The 16,939-nt window shown below is 48.2% G+C and overlaps 1 protein-coding gene across 1 annotated transcript in view; it reads left to right on the forward strand.

Moving 5' to 3' along the window:
* Nucleotides 1–5,163: 5,163 nt before the first annotated feature.
* The window catches only part of ZBTB7A (zinc finger and BTB domain containing 7A), an 88,328-nt gene continuing 76,552 nt past the window's right edge, over nucleotides 5,164–16,939 (forward strand). Inside the window, exon 1 of the mRNA XM_058163626.1 lies at nucleotides 5,164–5,523. Within this exon, the coding sequence (XP_058019609.1) occupies nucleotides 5,212–5,523 (312 nt within the window). The 5' untranslated portion in view covers nucleotides 5,164–5,211. The remainder of the gene's footprint in view (nucleotides 5,524–16,939) is intronic.

Consider the following 16,939-nt stretch of genomic DNA (forward strand, 5'->3'; position numbering starts at 1 on the left):
AGTAGAACCCACCCCTGGACAGGGGTCTCCAACCTTGGCAACTTCATAGTGCAGGGGTCTCCAACCTGGGTCCCTTTAAGACTTGTGGACTTCAACTCCCAGAGTTCCTCAGCCAGCTTTGCTGGCTGAGGGACTCTGGGAGTTGAAGTCCACAAGTCTTAAAGGGACCCAGGTTAGAGACCCCTGTCATAGCGGACATAGTAAACTTGTGGACTTTCAACTGCCAGAATTCTGGGAGTTGAAGTCCACAAATCTTAAAGTTGCTAAGGTGGAAGATCCCTGCACTAGTTAGGATGTCTTGAACATACCTGGGATCTCCTCTCTATCCAGAGCCACCTTATCAGTTTATCATTTTTATTTTTTATTATTATTATTATTTATTATTTATTAAATTTTTATACCGCCCTTCTCCCAAAGGACTCAGGGCGGTGTACAGCCAAAAGATAAAAAACACAAAAAATATACAATTAAAACAACAATTTAAAACCGAGCATATTAGAAAAAAATGGCCAACATTTAAAAATTTAAAATTATGAACCCTAAAATAATAAAACCCCAGTTAAAAATTTAAAAATATTAAGCCAGTCCCGCTTGAATAAATAAGTGCGTTTTCAGCTCACGGCGAAAGGTCCGAAGATCAGGCACTTGACGTAGTCCGGGGGGGACTTATTATTTCCACCTTATCGGTTACAGGCTGTTCCTTCAATTTTTTCCCCCCAAATATCCAGAGGAGTTTTACTTTGCTAAAATTTCCTTTATAAAATTATATATATATATATAGGTAGTCCTCAACGTATGGCTGCAACTGAGCCCCAAATTCCTGCCGCTAAGAGAGACAGGTAAGCGAGCTTTGCTCCACCTTACGGCCTTTTGTTGCCGCAGTGGTTAAGTGAATGGCTTCGGCTGGCTCACATTTACGACGGACGCAGTCTCCCGTGGTCCAGAGGTGGGCTCCATACTGTAGCAACTGGTTCGCCCAGAACTGGAAATGTGAGTGCGTGCACAAATCCAACCGCGCACAACTGCGCATGCGTGCGGCATTACAAAACACGTCAATTTGCTTGCCTGCGCCGTCCACACACGTGTGCAACGTCAAACAACACGGCAATTTGCTCACGCGTGCCATCTGCCTCAAAAACCCAGCGATACAGGAAGGGATTGCGCCCGGGAGGGTGGGCAGCCCCACCAGCAGGTCACCGCTACTAATTCGCCCAAACCGGTCCAAACTGACTGAATACCCACCTCTGCCGTGGTCACATGGTCCCCTCCTGCCCAGAAAAATCAACAAAAGTATAACAACGGTAGTGGAATTCCCTTAACTGTGGCAAGAGAGGTCGTAAAACAAGGCAAAACTTACTTAACGGAACGTCTCCCTTACTACCGGAAATTTGGAACTTAACTTTGGTTGTAAGTCGAGGACAATCTGTAGACACTGTCCCAGAGTGAGTCCTCTGGAAATTCGAACCCCAAATAATGACCGCCCCATCAGCAGGGCCCCCTAGTTGGGCTGACTGTCAAATATCCAGGAGGCTCCGCCCATTCTGGTGAGGCTCCACCCACTCTCCTGCCTAACTCTTTTATTCCATTGAGCTGGGCTAGCCTGAATAAGTAATTTTAAATGGGGTTTTAGTTTTTATATTGTTTAGTTTTTTAATATTTTGGCCACTATTTATATAAATTTTAGTCTGTTTTTTAATTAATTAATACCTTGATGAACGTATCTTTTCTTTTATGTACACCGAGAGCATATGCACCAAGACAAATTCCTTGTGTGTCCAATCACACTTGGCCAATAAAATTCTATAAAAAAAAAAAAAAAAAATTGCATTTATTGTATTTTTTAACTGGCTGTGAACCACCCTGAGTCCTTCGGGGGAAGGGCGGTATACAAATGTAACTATAAAAAAAAATAAAAAATAAACTTGAAATCCCAAGTTTTTTTCTTTTTTAACCATGCAGGGAAAGGACCATAAAGGGGTGGGGCTTAGTTAATTCAGGGGCAAGAGGATGATGGACAGGGCTTTCATTTTTCTTGCTGGCCAGCTGAGCATTCTGGGTCCTGGAGTCCCCAGGGATTTTAAAGGGACTCACTCCCCCTTTCACTCAAGTTCGGACGGCAAGGTCAAAATTTACACCTGAAGCCCAGCTGCAAATTTTATTTCAATTGCTCTTGAAATTAGGGTTGTCTGGAGATTTAAAGATAGTCCTCGACTTAACGACCACAATTGAGCCCAGCATTTCTGTTCTTAAGCGAGACATTGGTGAAGTGAGTTTTGATGCATTTTACGACCTTTCGTGCTACCGTTGTTAAGGGAGTCACTGCAGCTGATAAGTTATTACCCCGCTGTTAAGCTGAATCTGTCTTCCCCATTGACTTTGCTGGTCAGACGGTCGCAAGAGGGGGTCACGTGTCTCCGGGACACTGCGACCGTCATAAATGTGAGTCGGTTGCCAAGCATCAGTGATCAGGTGACCATGGGGATGCTGCGACTGTCATAAGTGTGAAAAATGGTCGTAAGTCCCATTTTTCAGTGCCGTTGTAACTTTGAATGGTCACTAAGTGAACTGTTGTAAGTCGAGGACTACCTATATATTCATGCTGGTACCCAATTGGTTGATCAACTTTTGTTTTTTAAAAAATATTTAGTCCTCAATTTACAACGGTTCGCTTAGTGACCATTTGAGGTTACAGCGGCACTGAAAAATGTGACTTACGACCATTTTTCACACTTACGACAGTCGCAGCATCCCCATGGTCACCTGATCACTGATGCTTGGCAACCGACTCACATTTATGACGGTCATAGTGTCCCGGAGGCACGTGATCCCTTCCTGCGACCATCTGACCAGCAAAATCAATGGGGAAGCCGAATTCACTCAACAACCCTGTTGCTCACTTAACAACCGCCGTGATCCACTTAACAACGGTGGTAAGAAAGGATCGTAAAGTGGGGGCAAAACTCACTTAACAAATGTCTCGCTTACCAACGGAAATTTTGGGGCTCGATTATGGTCATAAATCGAGGACTTCCTGTAGCTAGTTTACTGAAAGCGTGAAATGCTTTCAGGCTTTCAATAAAATCATCCGATTAAAATTAGATTCCTTCTGAAAGGCAAATGGTCCAGCGGTTAATTGCAAAGCAATTATTTCCATTTTCTTTAGGAATTAGTTCAAAGGAGGCTGAATCTAGAACACAAAACGTAAGAAAAAACAGGGTTGGAAGGGACCTTGAAGGTCTTCTAGTTCAACCCCTCGCTCTAGCAACTTACGGTGGTTGAAGTGTCACGTGATCTGGCTCTGTGAACCTTCCGGCGAGGCCAAGCCGATTCACTTAACGACCGTGTGACCTTGCAACTAAGGTTTAACAAATGTTGTTAAAACGGGGCAAAATTCACTTGCTTACAAACTCACAACCGTCTTGCTTAGTAAACATAAACGTTGGGGTCAAATGTGATCGGCTAACTCTAATGGCTGACCTCCCTGGAATAGAAGTGTCAGAATAATACAGTTGGAAGGGACCTTGGAGGTCTTCTAGTCCAACCCCCTGCTCGATTTATTCCAAATAACACAGAAAGGGATGGGTTAACATTAAAGAGCAGGGTGACATTTGGAAATCTCTCCCTCCCTCCCTCCCTCCCAGCCCTGGTACTTAAAGAGGCCAACCGAACCCATCTGCAGAAAGGAGATATAAAAGTGGCCTACCTCGCAGGGTTCTTGGTTCCACCCAAGCATGCAAATAACTTCAACGAGCCAAGCCCCGCCGTTTCATCCCAACCTATTTTTAGATCAAAGTGACCGGCTGGGTCACTTTCACCGGCCTTGTTTGTGCTTTGCGAGGATCCGCTCTGCCTGCACGTGGGAACGCGCTTCTCCTCCTCCTTTCGCTCCCCGGCCCAAAAGGGACCCGATCCACCCACCCAGATCTCCTTTACCTCCCCCCGCAACCCACCCAGCGCGGAAAAACCCCGCGGCGGATCGCAGCCCCTTCCCTTCCCCCCTGTTCCTCCCTTTTCCCCCACACTCCTCCCAGGGACGGATCGCCGCGGTCCTTCCCGCAAAGCGGCTTGGAAACCCTGGGCCTGGCCTTGGCGCATGGGCTATGTAGTCCCCAGCCACCTGCCGCTCGCTGCGCGAGAGGTCCGCGCTTGAGCGAAGTATTAAAACCAAGACTGACACTTGCCCGTTCGCTTTGAACGGGGCACCAACCGGCCACGCATTAAATAATTGGGGGGCTTTCCTGGCAAAGGGGTGGTGGGGTGGTGACCCCGCTCCAATCCACACGTTCCACGAACGGGACAAAAATACCCATAAACCAATGAACACCAAAAAGCACGCGCAGACCCACATATATATATAAATATATCTATAGATGGCACAGAGAAACTTCGCACCACTTTGCAAAAGTGCGCGTCGGACTCTACTTGGACTGCTTGTCTCTCGGTGTGTGTTTGTGTGTGTGTGTTGTGTGTGTATGGGGGGGGGTCACCCTCTCTTCCACCGGGCTCCCCATCCCCACCCGCGAAGCGCGGCGGGGTCCGCGCGCGCGTGTACCAAACGCGCGTGCAAAAAAAAAAACACAACACACACACCAAAGCCCAGGGACGGACGGGCGTGCAAAAGGAGAAGCGGCTGGCTCTTCTCTCTTTTTCCCTCCCTCTCTCTCTCTCTCTCTCTTTTTTGGGCACAGCCTTGCCCGGCCTGTCGGGGTTGAGATAACCCGGCGAGCCCTCTTTGCCTTTGAGCCTCGCCTCCGGGTGGGTGGGTGGGTGGCTGGGTGGGAAGGGAGGGGAAGGGTCCCCTGCCGATCGGCCGAGCTGCTGGGGAAGGGAAGGGAAGGGAGGGGAGGGGAGACGGGCCAGGGCACACATACACACACACACACACAAACACACACACACACAGAGAGAGAAGCCAAGCAGCCCCCCCTTCCCGGCCAGGCTGTGTGTATTTGTGTGTATACTGTGTGTGTGTGCGCGCCCTTGGCACGGAGCGCGGCGGGAGACGTGGCAGAAAACGGGCGGCTTTTGCAAAAGCTAGGACCCCTGGGGTTGATAATGGGTGGGTGGGTGGGTGGGTGACTGGGGAGGGTGGTAGGGGGGTCGTCTCTCCCTTCCTTCTCATTTGCTGCAATCCCATTCCAAGCAACCCAAGCAATTTCTTTTTTTCGTTTTTTGGGGATAAGGACGATGAGGCTGAGAATTGGTGTTTGAATGCCCCCGCCAAGGAAGCGCTCGGCGGCGGCGGCGGCTGCACCTTTAAGAGAAGGGAGGGACCCCTCTTTCGCCCGGAGAGCAACCAGGAAGGGAGTTCACGGCATCATACGGGGCTTTGCATCTACTGTTACAGGCAGGGCAGGCAGGCAGGCGGGCGAGCAAGGCACAGCCAGCCAGCCAGCCAGCCAGAGCGGGAGGCCGGACGCGCCTGGCTGCTGCTGCCCGTCCACCCCCCACCCCTTCCCTTCCCCGACCCTCCGCCTCCGCCTGCAACCAACCCCCCCAAAGACCCCCGCGCGGACCAAGAAGGTAAGGAACAGCCAGCAAGCAAGCCAGCCAGCCACGCTTGGGGGAAATTTCCATGGGGAGGGGGAGGGGGGACTTTTTTTTGGGGGGGGGGTGAGGAGGAGGAGGTTAATGCTGGTTGGTTAGAGAGAGAAGAAGTGGGGTTTCTTGCACCCAAAGTCCTGCGGGCGACTTTGGGGGCCAAGCTCAACTTTTCTTGGTTCCGGATCACCTGCGGGTCGGGGAAAGCGCGTGGAGGGGTGGGGGTAATGGGCAGCAAACGCGCGTGGGGCGGCTTTGGAAAGAGGTGAGGGGGTGGGTGGAATTGCAAAGGAGGAGGAAGAGGAGGAGGAAGAGGAACGGGGTGGGGGGGGTTTGGCTTGGCTTGGGCCGAATGTGTCCCTAGGTGGCCCTGGCTAGGCGGGGGGAAAGGGTGGTGGTGGATCGAGGTGGGTTGGGGTGGGTGGGGAAAGAAGGAGGGGAAAGGGGGAAGGAGGGCGTTGCATTTGCAAGCAGGCGGCTTGCAAAAAAAAAAAAAAAGGGAAAGTGATCGATGCAAAAAAAAGGGGAGGGGGGGAGATGCGAGGGGGGTTTGGGTGTCCCAGTTGCTCTTCGGGCGAAGGGAGGCGGTGGGGTGGGAAGAGCGCGGGTTTGCAATCGCGCGGGGAGGGAGGCGGCAGGGCAGGGCAGGGAAGGGAAGCGGGGCAGAACTTTCCGCCCCCTCCTCGCCCGGCCTTGCTCGCTCTCTCTCTCTTTTATTATTATTATTATTATTATTATTTTATTTTTATTTTATTTTATTTGCCTCGGCCGACCTTTTGCAAGTAATTCCGTGCTTGCGTTGCCTACGTTGTACTGGCCTGGGGGGGGGGGGCAGGATATGTATTTTTTTAAGGGAGGGGGCTTGCAAAGCCCTGGGAGAGAGAGAGAGAGAGAGAGAGAGAGAAGGACAGAAGGCTGCTTGGGAGTTGTAGTCTTCCCGGCCTCTTAGGCCTGCAGGTGCAAACTAGGCCGGCGACTACGTCTCCCGGGATGCCCCGCGCGAGCGGCCCTGCCGCGGGGAGGCGTGTTGACAGGCGCCGCCGCCGGCCAATGGCGAGCGCGCCTGCGTCTTTTTTTTTTTTTTTCTTCCCCTCCTTCTCCCCCTCCGGCCTCCGCTTCGGCCAATGGCGGCCGTGGGAGAGAGGGAGGGGGGGGAGGGAGGAAGGGAAGGCGCTCGAGCGGGACCCACGTCAACCCCTTCCCCGAGGGGAGAGGTGGGGTCCCCGGGCGCGCCGGCTAGGCGAGGCCGGGGATGCGAGGCCTAGCGCGAGACCCGCGCCGAGGCTCAAGCGGGCCCCCAGGCTTTCTTTTCGGGGCCTGCAAGGGCAGGGGAAGCCGGCTGAGGTGGGGTGGGGTTGAAAGACATAAAACTGAAGAGTTTCCTGAGCACCCCAAGTGGGGATAATAAGTCATCCCAAAATTGGGGTTCAAACTTTTAAGGGAGGGGGGGGCCTGTGGGGGGGGGACTTGCCAGGCTCATGGCCCATGGAGGACCCCCATTGGGTTCCCCAGAAACCTGGCCTGTCTCTCTTCCCCTTGCCCCCCCCCCACCTCCCTGGCTGGATGACGCAGGTGGTAGGGCACCTGCAGGACAGGTAAGCAGCCAGGTGGCCAACCAGGAAATGCCCGGCTTGGAGTCCTGCAGGTTTCGGGCCTTCCTTTCCAGCCTTTGAAAAGAGTCCCAGGCTGGCTCAAGAGGGAGACCTCCACGCTGCCGTCTTCCGTCACGACACCCCTGCAGGGTGGGACGAAAGCCCTGCTGCTTCCTGACGGGACTGGCATCGCGGGTTTTGCAGCCCAGCTCTCTTGACGGCCCCTCCTGCCCCTAGGGCTGGCAGAATTGCAAAAAAAAAAAAAAAAGCTACCAGGGCTGTACAGGGAGTCCTCGACTTAACGACCCACAAGGGAGCCACAGATTTTCTAAGGCTGAGCCGAGGCCGCTGTGTGTTTTGTTCCCGGCTTACGACCTCGCTTGCCGCAGGACGGGGGTTGGAATGAATCCGTTCGCAGGGGTTCAGTTAGTGGACGCGGTTGTAAAGTGAATCTGGCATTGACTTGGCTTTTTTCAGGAGGTCACAACAGGCGAGGACACGAGCCTGAGTGGGTGGGTGGGTGGGATAGGGACACTGCAACAGTCATGAACCTGTGCCAGTGGCCAAGCACACCTGAATTGCGATCACAAAACCCAGGGTCCTGCGATGGTCCCTAAGGGTGAACAGCTGTCGTGTCCTTTTCTTCACAGGCCTGTTGTAACTTTGGAAGGTCACTAAACGAATGGCTGTAAGGCCAGGACTACATTTTATTTGCATTTATTTCCCCGGCTGGTACCTGCAAAAACGGAGGCGAGATTCCAAAACAAAAAGTTCTCCCCAAACCTTTAGTCGTTTTCCAAGATGCAGGAGAGAGACAGAAACAGGTTTATTTTGGAACGGAGAAGTAATTTTAAGTGCTTTGAAAAAAAAAAAAACCAACAACAACCGCTTCCTGGGTACCTTGGATAAGATTTTATTTTTCTCCTCACCGGGGAGCACCTCTTAGGTGTGGAGAGTAGAAAAGAGAAGCTGTGGACGGGATTCGAATCCGGGCCTCCGATCCGGCCTCCCGTTGGCCGTTTTCCATCCAAGGGTGATGGCTATGGGGAGAGTTTGGAGGGGCAGAAAGGGAAGTTATTTGCCAGAGGAAAAAGGAAAGTGTTGTTTAAAGACGAAGCCGTTTTTTATCGCAAAGTGGACTATGATCGGTGAACCTTTTTATCAGGTGTGTAGTGAATATGTGGAGAGTACACTGCTGAGGAAGGCTACAACGGAGAGCTGTTGTGGGGTGTGAAAGACAAAGAGAAAGAGGGAGAGGTGAGAAATGACCCGCAGCAAAATTGCTTAGAGCAGATGATGGTTTTCTAAACCAATCCAGGTTTTACCCGCGACGTGGAGTTCAGAAACTTACAGAAGGTGCCTTGACCTTAAGACCACAACTAAGTGCAACATTTAGGTTGCTAAGCAGGACAGTTGTTTAAAGTCAGGTTTGCCCCGTTTTACGACCTCCCTTGCCACAGTTGTGAAGGCGAATAACTGCAATGGTTAAGGTTAGCCACACGGTGCTTAAGGTGAATCTGGCGTCCCCTTGTTGACTTTGCTTGTCAGACGGTCGCAAAAGGGAATCACGTAACCCCCAGGACACTGCAACCGTCGTAAATAGGAGTCCATTGTCAAGCATCCGAATTTTGATCCCGTGACCATGGGGATGCTGCAGCTGTCCTGTAAGTGGGGGAAACAGTCCTAAGTCACTTTTTCCTGTGCTGCGGGAACTTTGAACGGTCACTAAACGAATCGGTTGTAAGTCGAGGCCTTCCTGGATTCAGGCAGGCTGCGTAACCCGAAAGCTTCATCTCTCTTTACTCCCTGAGAAAGGACATTGGATCGAATCAATTTTGGCCCTGCTGTCTCCTGATGACTTTGTCTTTTATAGTTTACCTTTTCCCTCAAAGGTTCTTTTACAGTAGCGGCCAAAATTGTGGAAACCTTTTGGGAAAAGTGTATTTTTGAGATTTGATGGCTAATAACACCACTTTTTTTTTTTTGGAGTTTCAAGAGAATCCTATTCCACTGCTGGAATGGCTTGGGAATAGCCCAGATCTTAACCCAATTGAAAATCTATGGAGCCGACTAAAGAAACTTGTTAGTCAGAAGCGACCCAGCAATAAAACCCAGTTAATAGAAGCCATCACTCAATCTTGGTTTCACATTATAACAGCTGCAGAACAAAAAGACTTGGTTCGCTCCATGGGAAGACGTAAGGCCGTAATTCATACTAAAGGTTACCCAACTAAATATTAACTGACATGGTGATAATTTTTGTATATCTCGTTTTTTCTACGTGTTTCACTTTTCTTCTTCATACTGTAACTGCTGTTCTAATAGCAAATTCTTCATAAAAGTTATTGCATTACATTCTTGATTAAATTATCTTTCCATTGATATATAATTTGATGGTACTACTCCAAGAAAAAAAAAGTGGTGTTATTAGCTACTTTTAGAAAATACATTTTCCCCAAAAAATTTCCACAATTTTGGCCACTACTGTATAAAGTCCAGAGGGCTGAAAGTGCCAAGAAAAACACAGTTTCAAGAATTCTCTATCGCAAAGGTGGGCGATTAATTTTCCTCAGGTGACAAAGAAACTGGAACTCTTGCTGAGAAGGCCAAACTAATAAGGCTGTGAAGATACATAGGCACTCCCCACGTGCACATATATAAATTGAAAAAAAAAAATAGTTGCCTTTAAAGTAGAAGTAATGCACGATGTACACTTATTTACATTTGATTTCTAATTTCCGATTGATCTCGTGAGGGCCGGATGGGCGGCCACAAAACAAGCATATGTAATTGAATTAAACATTCTGAAACTTTTCTTGGATTTATCCATGGTTGGCCTACCGGCGGTTGAAAAGCTCAATAAATCGTGTGCCGGTGGGTGTCACGTATTGGCGGTTGTGATGCATATGTTGAGAGACGGAGCCATAGCAGAGGGCCGAAAGAGCCACATGTGGCTCCAGAGCCACAGGTTGCTGACTCCTGACCCAGGTCAACTGTGTCAGAATCTGGGTTTAGTGCAATGAGTGTCATGTTTCCGGAAGGCCTTGGGACATTGATTTCAGCCTCCCTGCATTGTATGTTTGTCTGTATGCTGGTTTACGTTCGAGGATTATAGCGATAGTGATATATATTAATATATATATATATTAAAGTTTTATATATATATATATATATATATATATATATATATATATATATATATATATATATATATATATATATATATATATATATATATTTGTTTTCTGAGGTTTTCACGGTGTTTGTATATAGGTCTTTGGTTGTTCGGGTTTTCCCGTAAAATTGAAGTGTCTTGGCGACGTTTCGACGAAGTCTCATTCGTCATCTTCAGGCTTCAGCTTCGTGCTTCTGGGAGCAATGTGTGATCGCAGCTGTTTCTTCCTTTTAACTGCTAGTGGGGGTTTGAACTGATTGGGTGGGAGCTTGGCTGTGCTCTGATTGGATGGGGTTTTTTCTGTGCTCTGATTGGCTGGGGGTGTGTCCTGTGTTGGTGGGGGCTTGGTTGTGCTCAGTCTAATCTGTGCTGCAGGGGGATTTGAGCTGGTGACAAACCAACAGAAGAATAAGTGCACGCATTGAAGAACACAAGAACTCATTCAAAAAAGAGGAACCAACTTCTTCCCTGGTCCAACACTTTAAAGTCACAGGACATGATATTGACTTTAAAAAGACCAGAACTATCGCCAAAACTGAACACTTTAACAACAGAATAATCAGAGAAGCCATTGAGATAGAAAAACGCCCACACAGCATGAACAAACGAGATGACACCTCCCGCCTACCAGCCATTTGGAAACCCGCCCTTATTGACAAACGAGTCCCTAACACGAGGAATGACACCAGACCCACACTCACAAGGTCCACACAGGATGTCACCACCGCACATCCACCCAGAAAGCAGACCCAAACCCACACTGATCATGAAGCACGACCAAGGACCAGAAGCCAGACCGCAGCTGCAACATTAGCCATTTCAAACCCTCCAATCCATACATGCAGCAGACTGACACCCACTATGAAGATGTAGCACGACCACAAAGCCAAACAACAGCTGTGCAGCTCACCAGCTCAAATCCCCTGCAGCACAGACTAGACTGAGCACAACCAAGCCCCCACCAACACAGGACACACCCCAGCCAATCAGAGCACAGAAAACCCCATCCAATCAGAGCACAGCCAAGCTCCCACCCAATCAGTTCAAACCCCACTAGCAGTTAAAAGGAAGAAACAGCTGCGATCACACATTGCTCCCAGAAGCACGAAGCTGAAGCCTGAAGATGACGAATGAGACGGGAGAAAACCCGAACAACCAAAGACCTATATATATATATATATATATATATATATATATATATATATATATATATATATATATATATATATATATATATATATATATATATATATATATATATATATATATATATATATATATATATATATATATATATATATATATATATATATATATATATATATATATATATTTGTTTGCTGAGGTTTTCACGGGTGTTTGTATGTAGGCCTTTGGTTGCTCCCAGAAGCACGAAGCTGAAGCCTGAAGATGACGAATGAGACTTCGAAACGCCGCCAAGACACTTCCAATTTTACACGGAGAAAACCCGAACAACCAAAGACCTATATATATATATATATATATATATATTTATTTATTTGTTTGTTTTCTGAGGTTTTTGCGGGTGTTTGTATGTAGGTGTTTGGTTATTTGGGTTTTCTCTCGCGTAAAATTGGAAGTGTCTTGGCGACGTTTCGACGAAGTCTCATTCGTCATCTTCAGGCTGGTGCATCATTAGCCATTCCAAACCCCTCCAATCCATACATGCAGCAGACTGACACCCACCATGAAGATGTAGCACGGCCACGAACGCGAAGCCAAACAACTGCAATGCAGCTCACCAACTCAAATCCCCCTGCAACTCAGACTAACCTGAACACAACCAAGCCCCCCCTCCAAACAGAACACACCCCCATCCAATCAAGAGCACAGCCAACCCCACCATCCAATCAGAGCACAGCCAAACCCCCAACCAATCAGTTCAAACCCCCACTAGCAGTTAAAAGGAAGAAACAGCTGCGATCACACATTGCTCCTAGAAGCACGAAGCTGATAACACCAGCCTGAAGATGACGAATGAGACTTCGTCGAAACGTCGCCAAGACACTTCCAATTTTACGCGGGAGAAAACCCGAATAACCAAAGACATACAAACACACACACACACACACACACCGTATGGGGGAGCAGGATTGTGAGGTGCATGATGACTTTGGAGAGGACCAGAGGATACAGGGAAGCAAGGATGCTGGTGCTATTGGTGGAGAATTTCAGAAGAACATCTGAGGCCGCCTATTATGCACCAGTCGGGGGCTTACTTAGCTCTCATTGTGGTTTGAAATGACTGTGAAGTGTCAGAGATGATGGTTTTTCATCTGGGGATTTCCAAACCTCAGATGGAGACGCCGAATCTGGGACTTTCTGCTCAAAGAGTAACGGCTGTGCAGTTACCATCCTTGCCCTAAAATAAAGTATACTTTCTAAAAAGCAGGCCGAACTGAGAATTATTTTAAGTGCGTTGACAGAAGCCATAAACTAGTTGGCTCGGTTTGAACTTAGCCTGTGAAGGAGCCCAGCATTTTTAGGCCGGGTGCTTATTCAGCAAGCCACGATTAAGCTAAGTTACGGGGTTTTGGGCCCTCTGTGGACTCGGTCTCTGATTGGTCCATACTGTCGGCAGAATTCGAGGGAGTCCTCGACTTGTGACAATGGAGCCGAGAATTTCCATGGCTAAGCGAGACGGTTGTTAAGTGAGTTTTGCCCCATTTTATGACCTTTCTTGCCACAGTTGTTAAGTGAAACACTACAAGTAACACAATTGTTAAGTGAATCTGGCTTCCCCCTGCTTCTTGGAAGGTCGCAAAAGGGGATCACGTGACCCCGGGCACACTGCAACCGTCATAAATACGAGCCAGTTGCCAAGCGTCCGAATTTTGATCATGTGACCGAGGGGATGCTACAGGGGTCGTAAGTGTGAAAAATGGCTGTAAGTCACTTTTTTCAGTGCCATTGGTAACTTCAAAAGGTCCCTGAACGAATGTTTGTAAGCCGAGAGCTACCTTGTATTGTGCTTGGCTTGAATGGCTGGTCGGAATTCTTTCTCTGGTTGGTCCTTCTTGGCATTGGGAATTTTTCCTGCTGGCTTGTAATCAATCAGGAATTGATTAATACAAGGATCGGTGTGAAATAAAAGTGAATTTGAAGTTAGAGGAGGATGGAATGAAATGGTTGATCATAAGAGAGTGGATTCTTTCTTTCCTTCCTTCCTTCCTTTCTTCCTCCTTTTCTTTCTTTCTTCCTTTTTCTTTTCTTCCTTTTCCTTTCTTTCTTTCTTTCCTTCCTTCCTTCCTCCTTTTCTTTCTTTCTCTTTCTTCCTTTCTCCTGTCTTTCTCTTTCTTTCTTTCTTTCTTTCTTTCTTTCTTTCTTTCTTTCTTTCTTTCTCTCTTTCCTTCCTTCCTTCATTTTTCCTCTTTCTTTCTTTCTTTCTTTCCTTCCTTCCTTTTTCCTCTTTCTTCCTTTCTTTCCTTCCTTCCTTCTTCCTTCCTTCCTTTTCTTTCTTTCTCTTTCTTCCTTTCTCCTTCCTTTCTCTTTCTTTTCTTTCTTTCTTTTCTTTCTCTCTTTCTTCTGTCTTTCCTTCCTTCCTCCTTTTCTTCCTTCCTCTTTCTTCCTTTTCTTTCTTCCTTCCTTTCTTCTTTCTTTCTTTCTTTTCTTTCTTTCTTTCTTTCTTTCTTCCTTCCTTCCTTCCTTCCTTCCTTCCTTCCTTCCTTCCTTCCTTCTTTTCTTCCTTTCTCTTCCTTTTTCCTTTCTCTTTCTTCTGTCTTTCCTTCCTCCTTTTCTTCCTTCCTCTTTCTTCCTTTTTCCTTTCTTCCTTTTTTTTCTTTCTTCCTTCCTTCCTTCCTTCCTTCTTTTCCTTTCTCCTTCCTTCCTTCCTTCCTTCCTCCTTTTCTTTCTTTCTCTTCTTCCTTTCTCCTTTCTCTCTTTCTTCTGTCTTTCCTTCCTTTCTTTCTTTCTTTCTTCTTTCTTTCTTTCTTTCTTTCTTTCTTTCTTCTTCCTTCCTTCCTTCCTTCCTTCCTTCCTTCCTTTTCTTTCTTTCTTTCTCTTTCTTCCTTTCTTCTTTCTTCCTTTCTCTCTTTCTTTATTTCTGTTTTCTTGCTCTTTCTTTCTTGCTCTCTCTCTTTCACTCTCTCACTCTCTCTTTTTCGGAGTATAAGCACTTAGGAGAAGGAGGGGAAGAAAATTGAAGAAACCCTGGAGAATCTAAAAAATGGGTCCAGCAATCGGAGACATATGTGTCTTGGGGTTGCAGAAGATTGAGAGATCTTGCATCTCTCTTTGGACATGGCAAAATTTCACCGCGGGGGGAGTTTTTGCGATTCTGAAAAGTGATTTTTGTCTAGATGTCAGGAAAGTGAGTTCAAAGGTAATACTTTTGCAGGATCAAGCAGTAACTAACATTTATGCTTGAGTCAAATTCTTGTTTTCTCCCCTTTGAAATAATAGCGAATACAATTGGTCCTCGATTTACGACCACAATTGAGCCCAAAGTTTCTGTCGCTAAGTGAGACATTTCTTAAGCGAGTTTTGCCGCATTTTTACAACCTTTCTTGCCGCGGCTGTTAAGTGAACCCCTGCAGTTTTTAAGTTAGCAACACGGCTGTTAAGGGAATCTGGCTTCCCCATTGTCTCCGCTTGCCAGAAGGTCACAGAAGGGGACCTTGCGACCTGGTGATGGTCATAAATACGAGTCAGTTGCCAAGCTTGTGAATTTTGATCTCTTGAACATCCTTTGATGTTGCAACGGTCACAAGTAGTCTGAAAAACGGTCATCGGTCCCATTTTTCACTGCCGTTGTAACTCTGAACGGTCACTCAGCAAACGGTTGTAAGTCAAGGACTGCCTGTAGATCAGGGGTCTCCAACCTTGGCAACTTTAAGCCTGGAGGACTTCAACTCCCAGAATACCCCAGCCAGCAAAGCTGGCTGGGGAATTCTGGGAGTTGAAGTCCTCCAGGCTTAAAGTTGCCAAGGTTGGAGACCCCTGGCTGTAGATGCCACCACCAATTAAAGGTCTCCTGGGCTTTCTAAGGACCACATTGGATCTCTGCTTTCACAAAGGCTGATATTCCCTTTTTTAAAAAAAAAAACGAGCGAAATTACGAACTATCTCCTGGCCGATGGAGAACCATTTTTACCCTACTGGGCTTAACTTTCGAGGCTACAAGAGAGGAAGAAAATTATTTGAATACCTGTCAGGAAATTGAAATGCCTCCCTTTCATCCATCCATCCATCCATCTATCCAGGCAGGTCCTTAAACCCTCTTAAGTCAGTGATGGCGAGTGGAAACGGCACGCGCGCAAACGTTCATCAGGGCCGCGCTCCAGGAAAGCCGAACTTCTGGGTTATAGCGTGCATGAGCTCCCGACAATCAGCTGACCGGTGAATGCACACTCCGGTTTTCGGCACTGCCCTGCGCGCGAAGGGATTGCGCTCCGGGAAAGCCGAACTTCTGGGTTCTGGCGTGCATGAGCTCCCGACAATCAGCTGACCGGTGTGTATGCACACTCCGGTTTTCGGCACTGCCCTGCGCGCGAAGGGATTGCGCTCCGGGAAAGCCGAACTTCTGGGTTCTGGCGTGCATGAGCTCCCGACAATCAGCTGACCGGTGTGTATGCACACTCCGGTTTTCGGCACTGCCCTGCGCGCTCCGGGAAAGCCGAACTTCTGGGTTCTGGCGTGCATGAGCTCCCGACAATCAGCTGACAGGTGTGTATGCACACTCCGGTTTTTGGCACTGCCCTGCACGCGAAGGGATCGCGCTCCGGAAAAACCGAACTGGGTTCTGGCGTGCATGAGCTCCCGACAATCAGCTGACCGGTGTGTATGCACACTCCGGTTTTTGGCACTGCCCTGCGCGCGAAGGGATTGCGCTCCGGAAAAACCGAACTGGGTTCTAGCGTGCATGTGCCCCCAACGATCATCTGCACCAGTTTTTGGCACTGTCTTGCGCGTCAAGGACAGCTGATCATCGTGCGCGCATGTGCGCCAGAAACCCAGAAAGACGAACAGGCAAGGCTGCGCGTGCCGGGCGACACGGCTTCACGTGCCGCTTTGAGCACGCGTGCCCTAGGTTGGCCATCATGGTTGCTAAGTGGTAGTGGCTATTTTTTGGGGGGGGAAATCAAATAAAACCAACCCATAATTCTCTGCCTGAATCAGCAGGTAAACACCGTAAGCTTTTTAGGTACCTGGAGAGCAATGAAAGTGAAGAAAGATATTTAATTATTATTTTTTTGTGCGAGGGAGGGGAGAGGGGCGAGATCCGAAGAGAGAGGGAAGGTGTGGCTCAAAGGCCCGGGAGGACCCCGAGGTGAGGAACGTAGCATCCTCGCCTCCTGTTTGTGTAAGGTGGAAGGAATTCTGGGAAGGGGCAGGTGAGCCGAGGGAAGAGGAGGCAGCAGCGAATGTGCTTGGTCTTGCCTGCCTGGCGGGCCTTTGGAGGGAGGGGAGAGTTGGGTGGGGTCCTCTTTCCCATTGAAGAGGGCCCTGGAGAGCTTGAGAAAGAAGGCACGAGTTGGCCACTCCATGGAGTTCAGAAACAGAGACAGACAGAGAGAGTGAGAAAACACACACGCACACACAAAAACACACACGCGCACGGAGGGTGGGGGACATGCAAATTTGTACCGGAGCCCTCTCCCCACCCTGCGTT

Source organism: Ahaetulla prasina, chromosome 1 (assembly GCF_028640845.1).
Source record: "Ahaetulla prasina isolate Xishuangbanna chromosome 1, ASM2864084v1, whole genome shotgun sequence".
NCBI classification, from domain to species: Eukaryota; Metazoa; Chordata; class Lepidosauria; order Squamata; family Colubridae; genus Ahaetulla; species Ahaetulla prasina.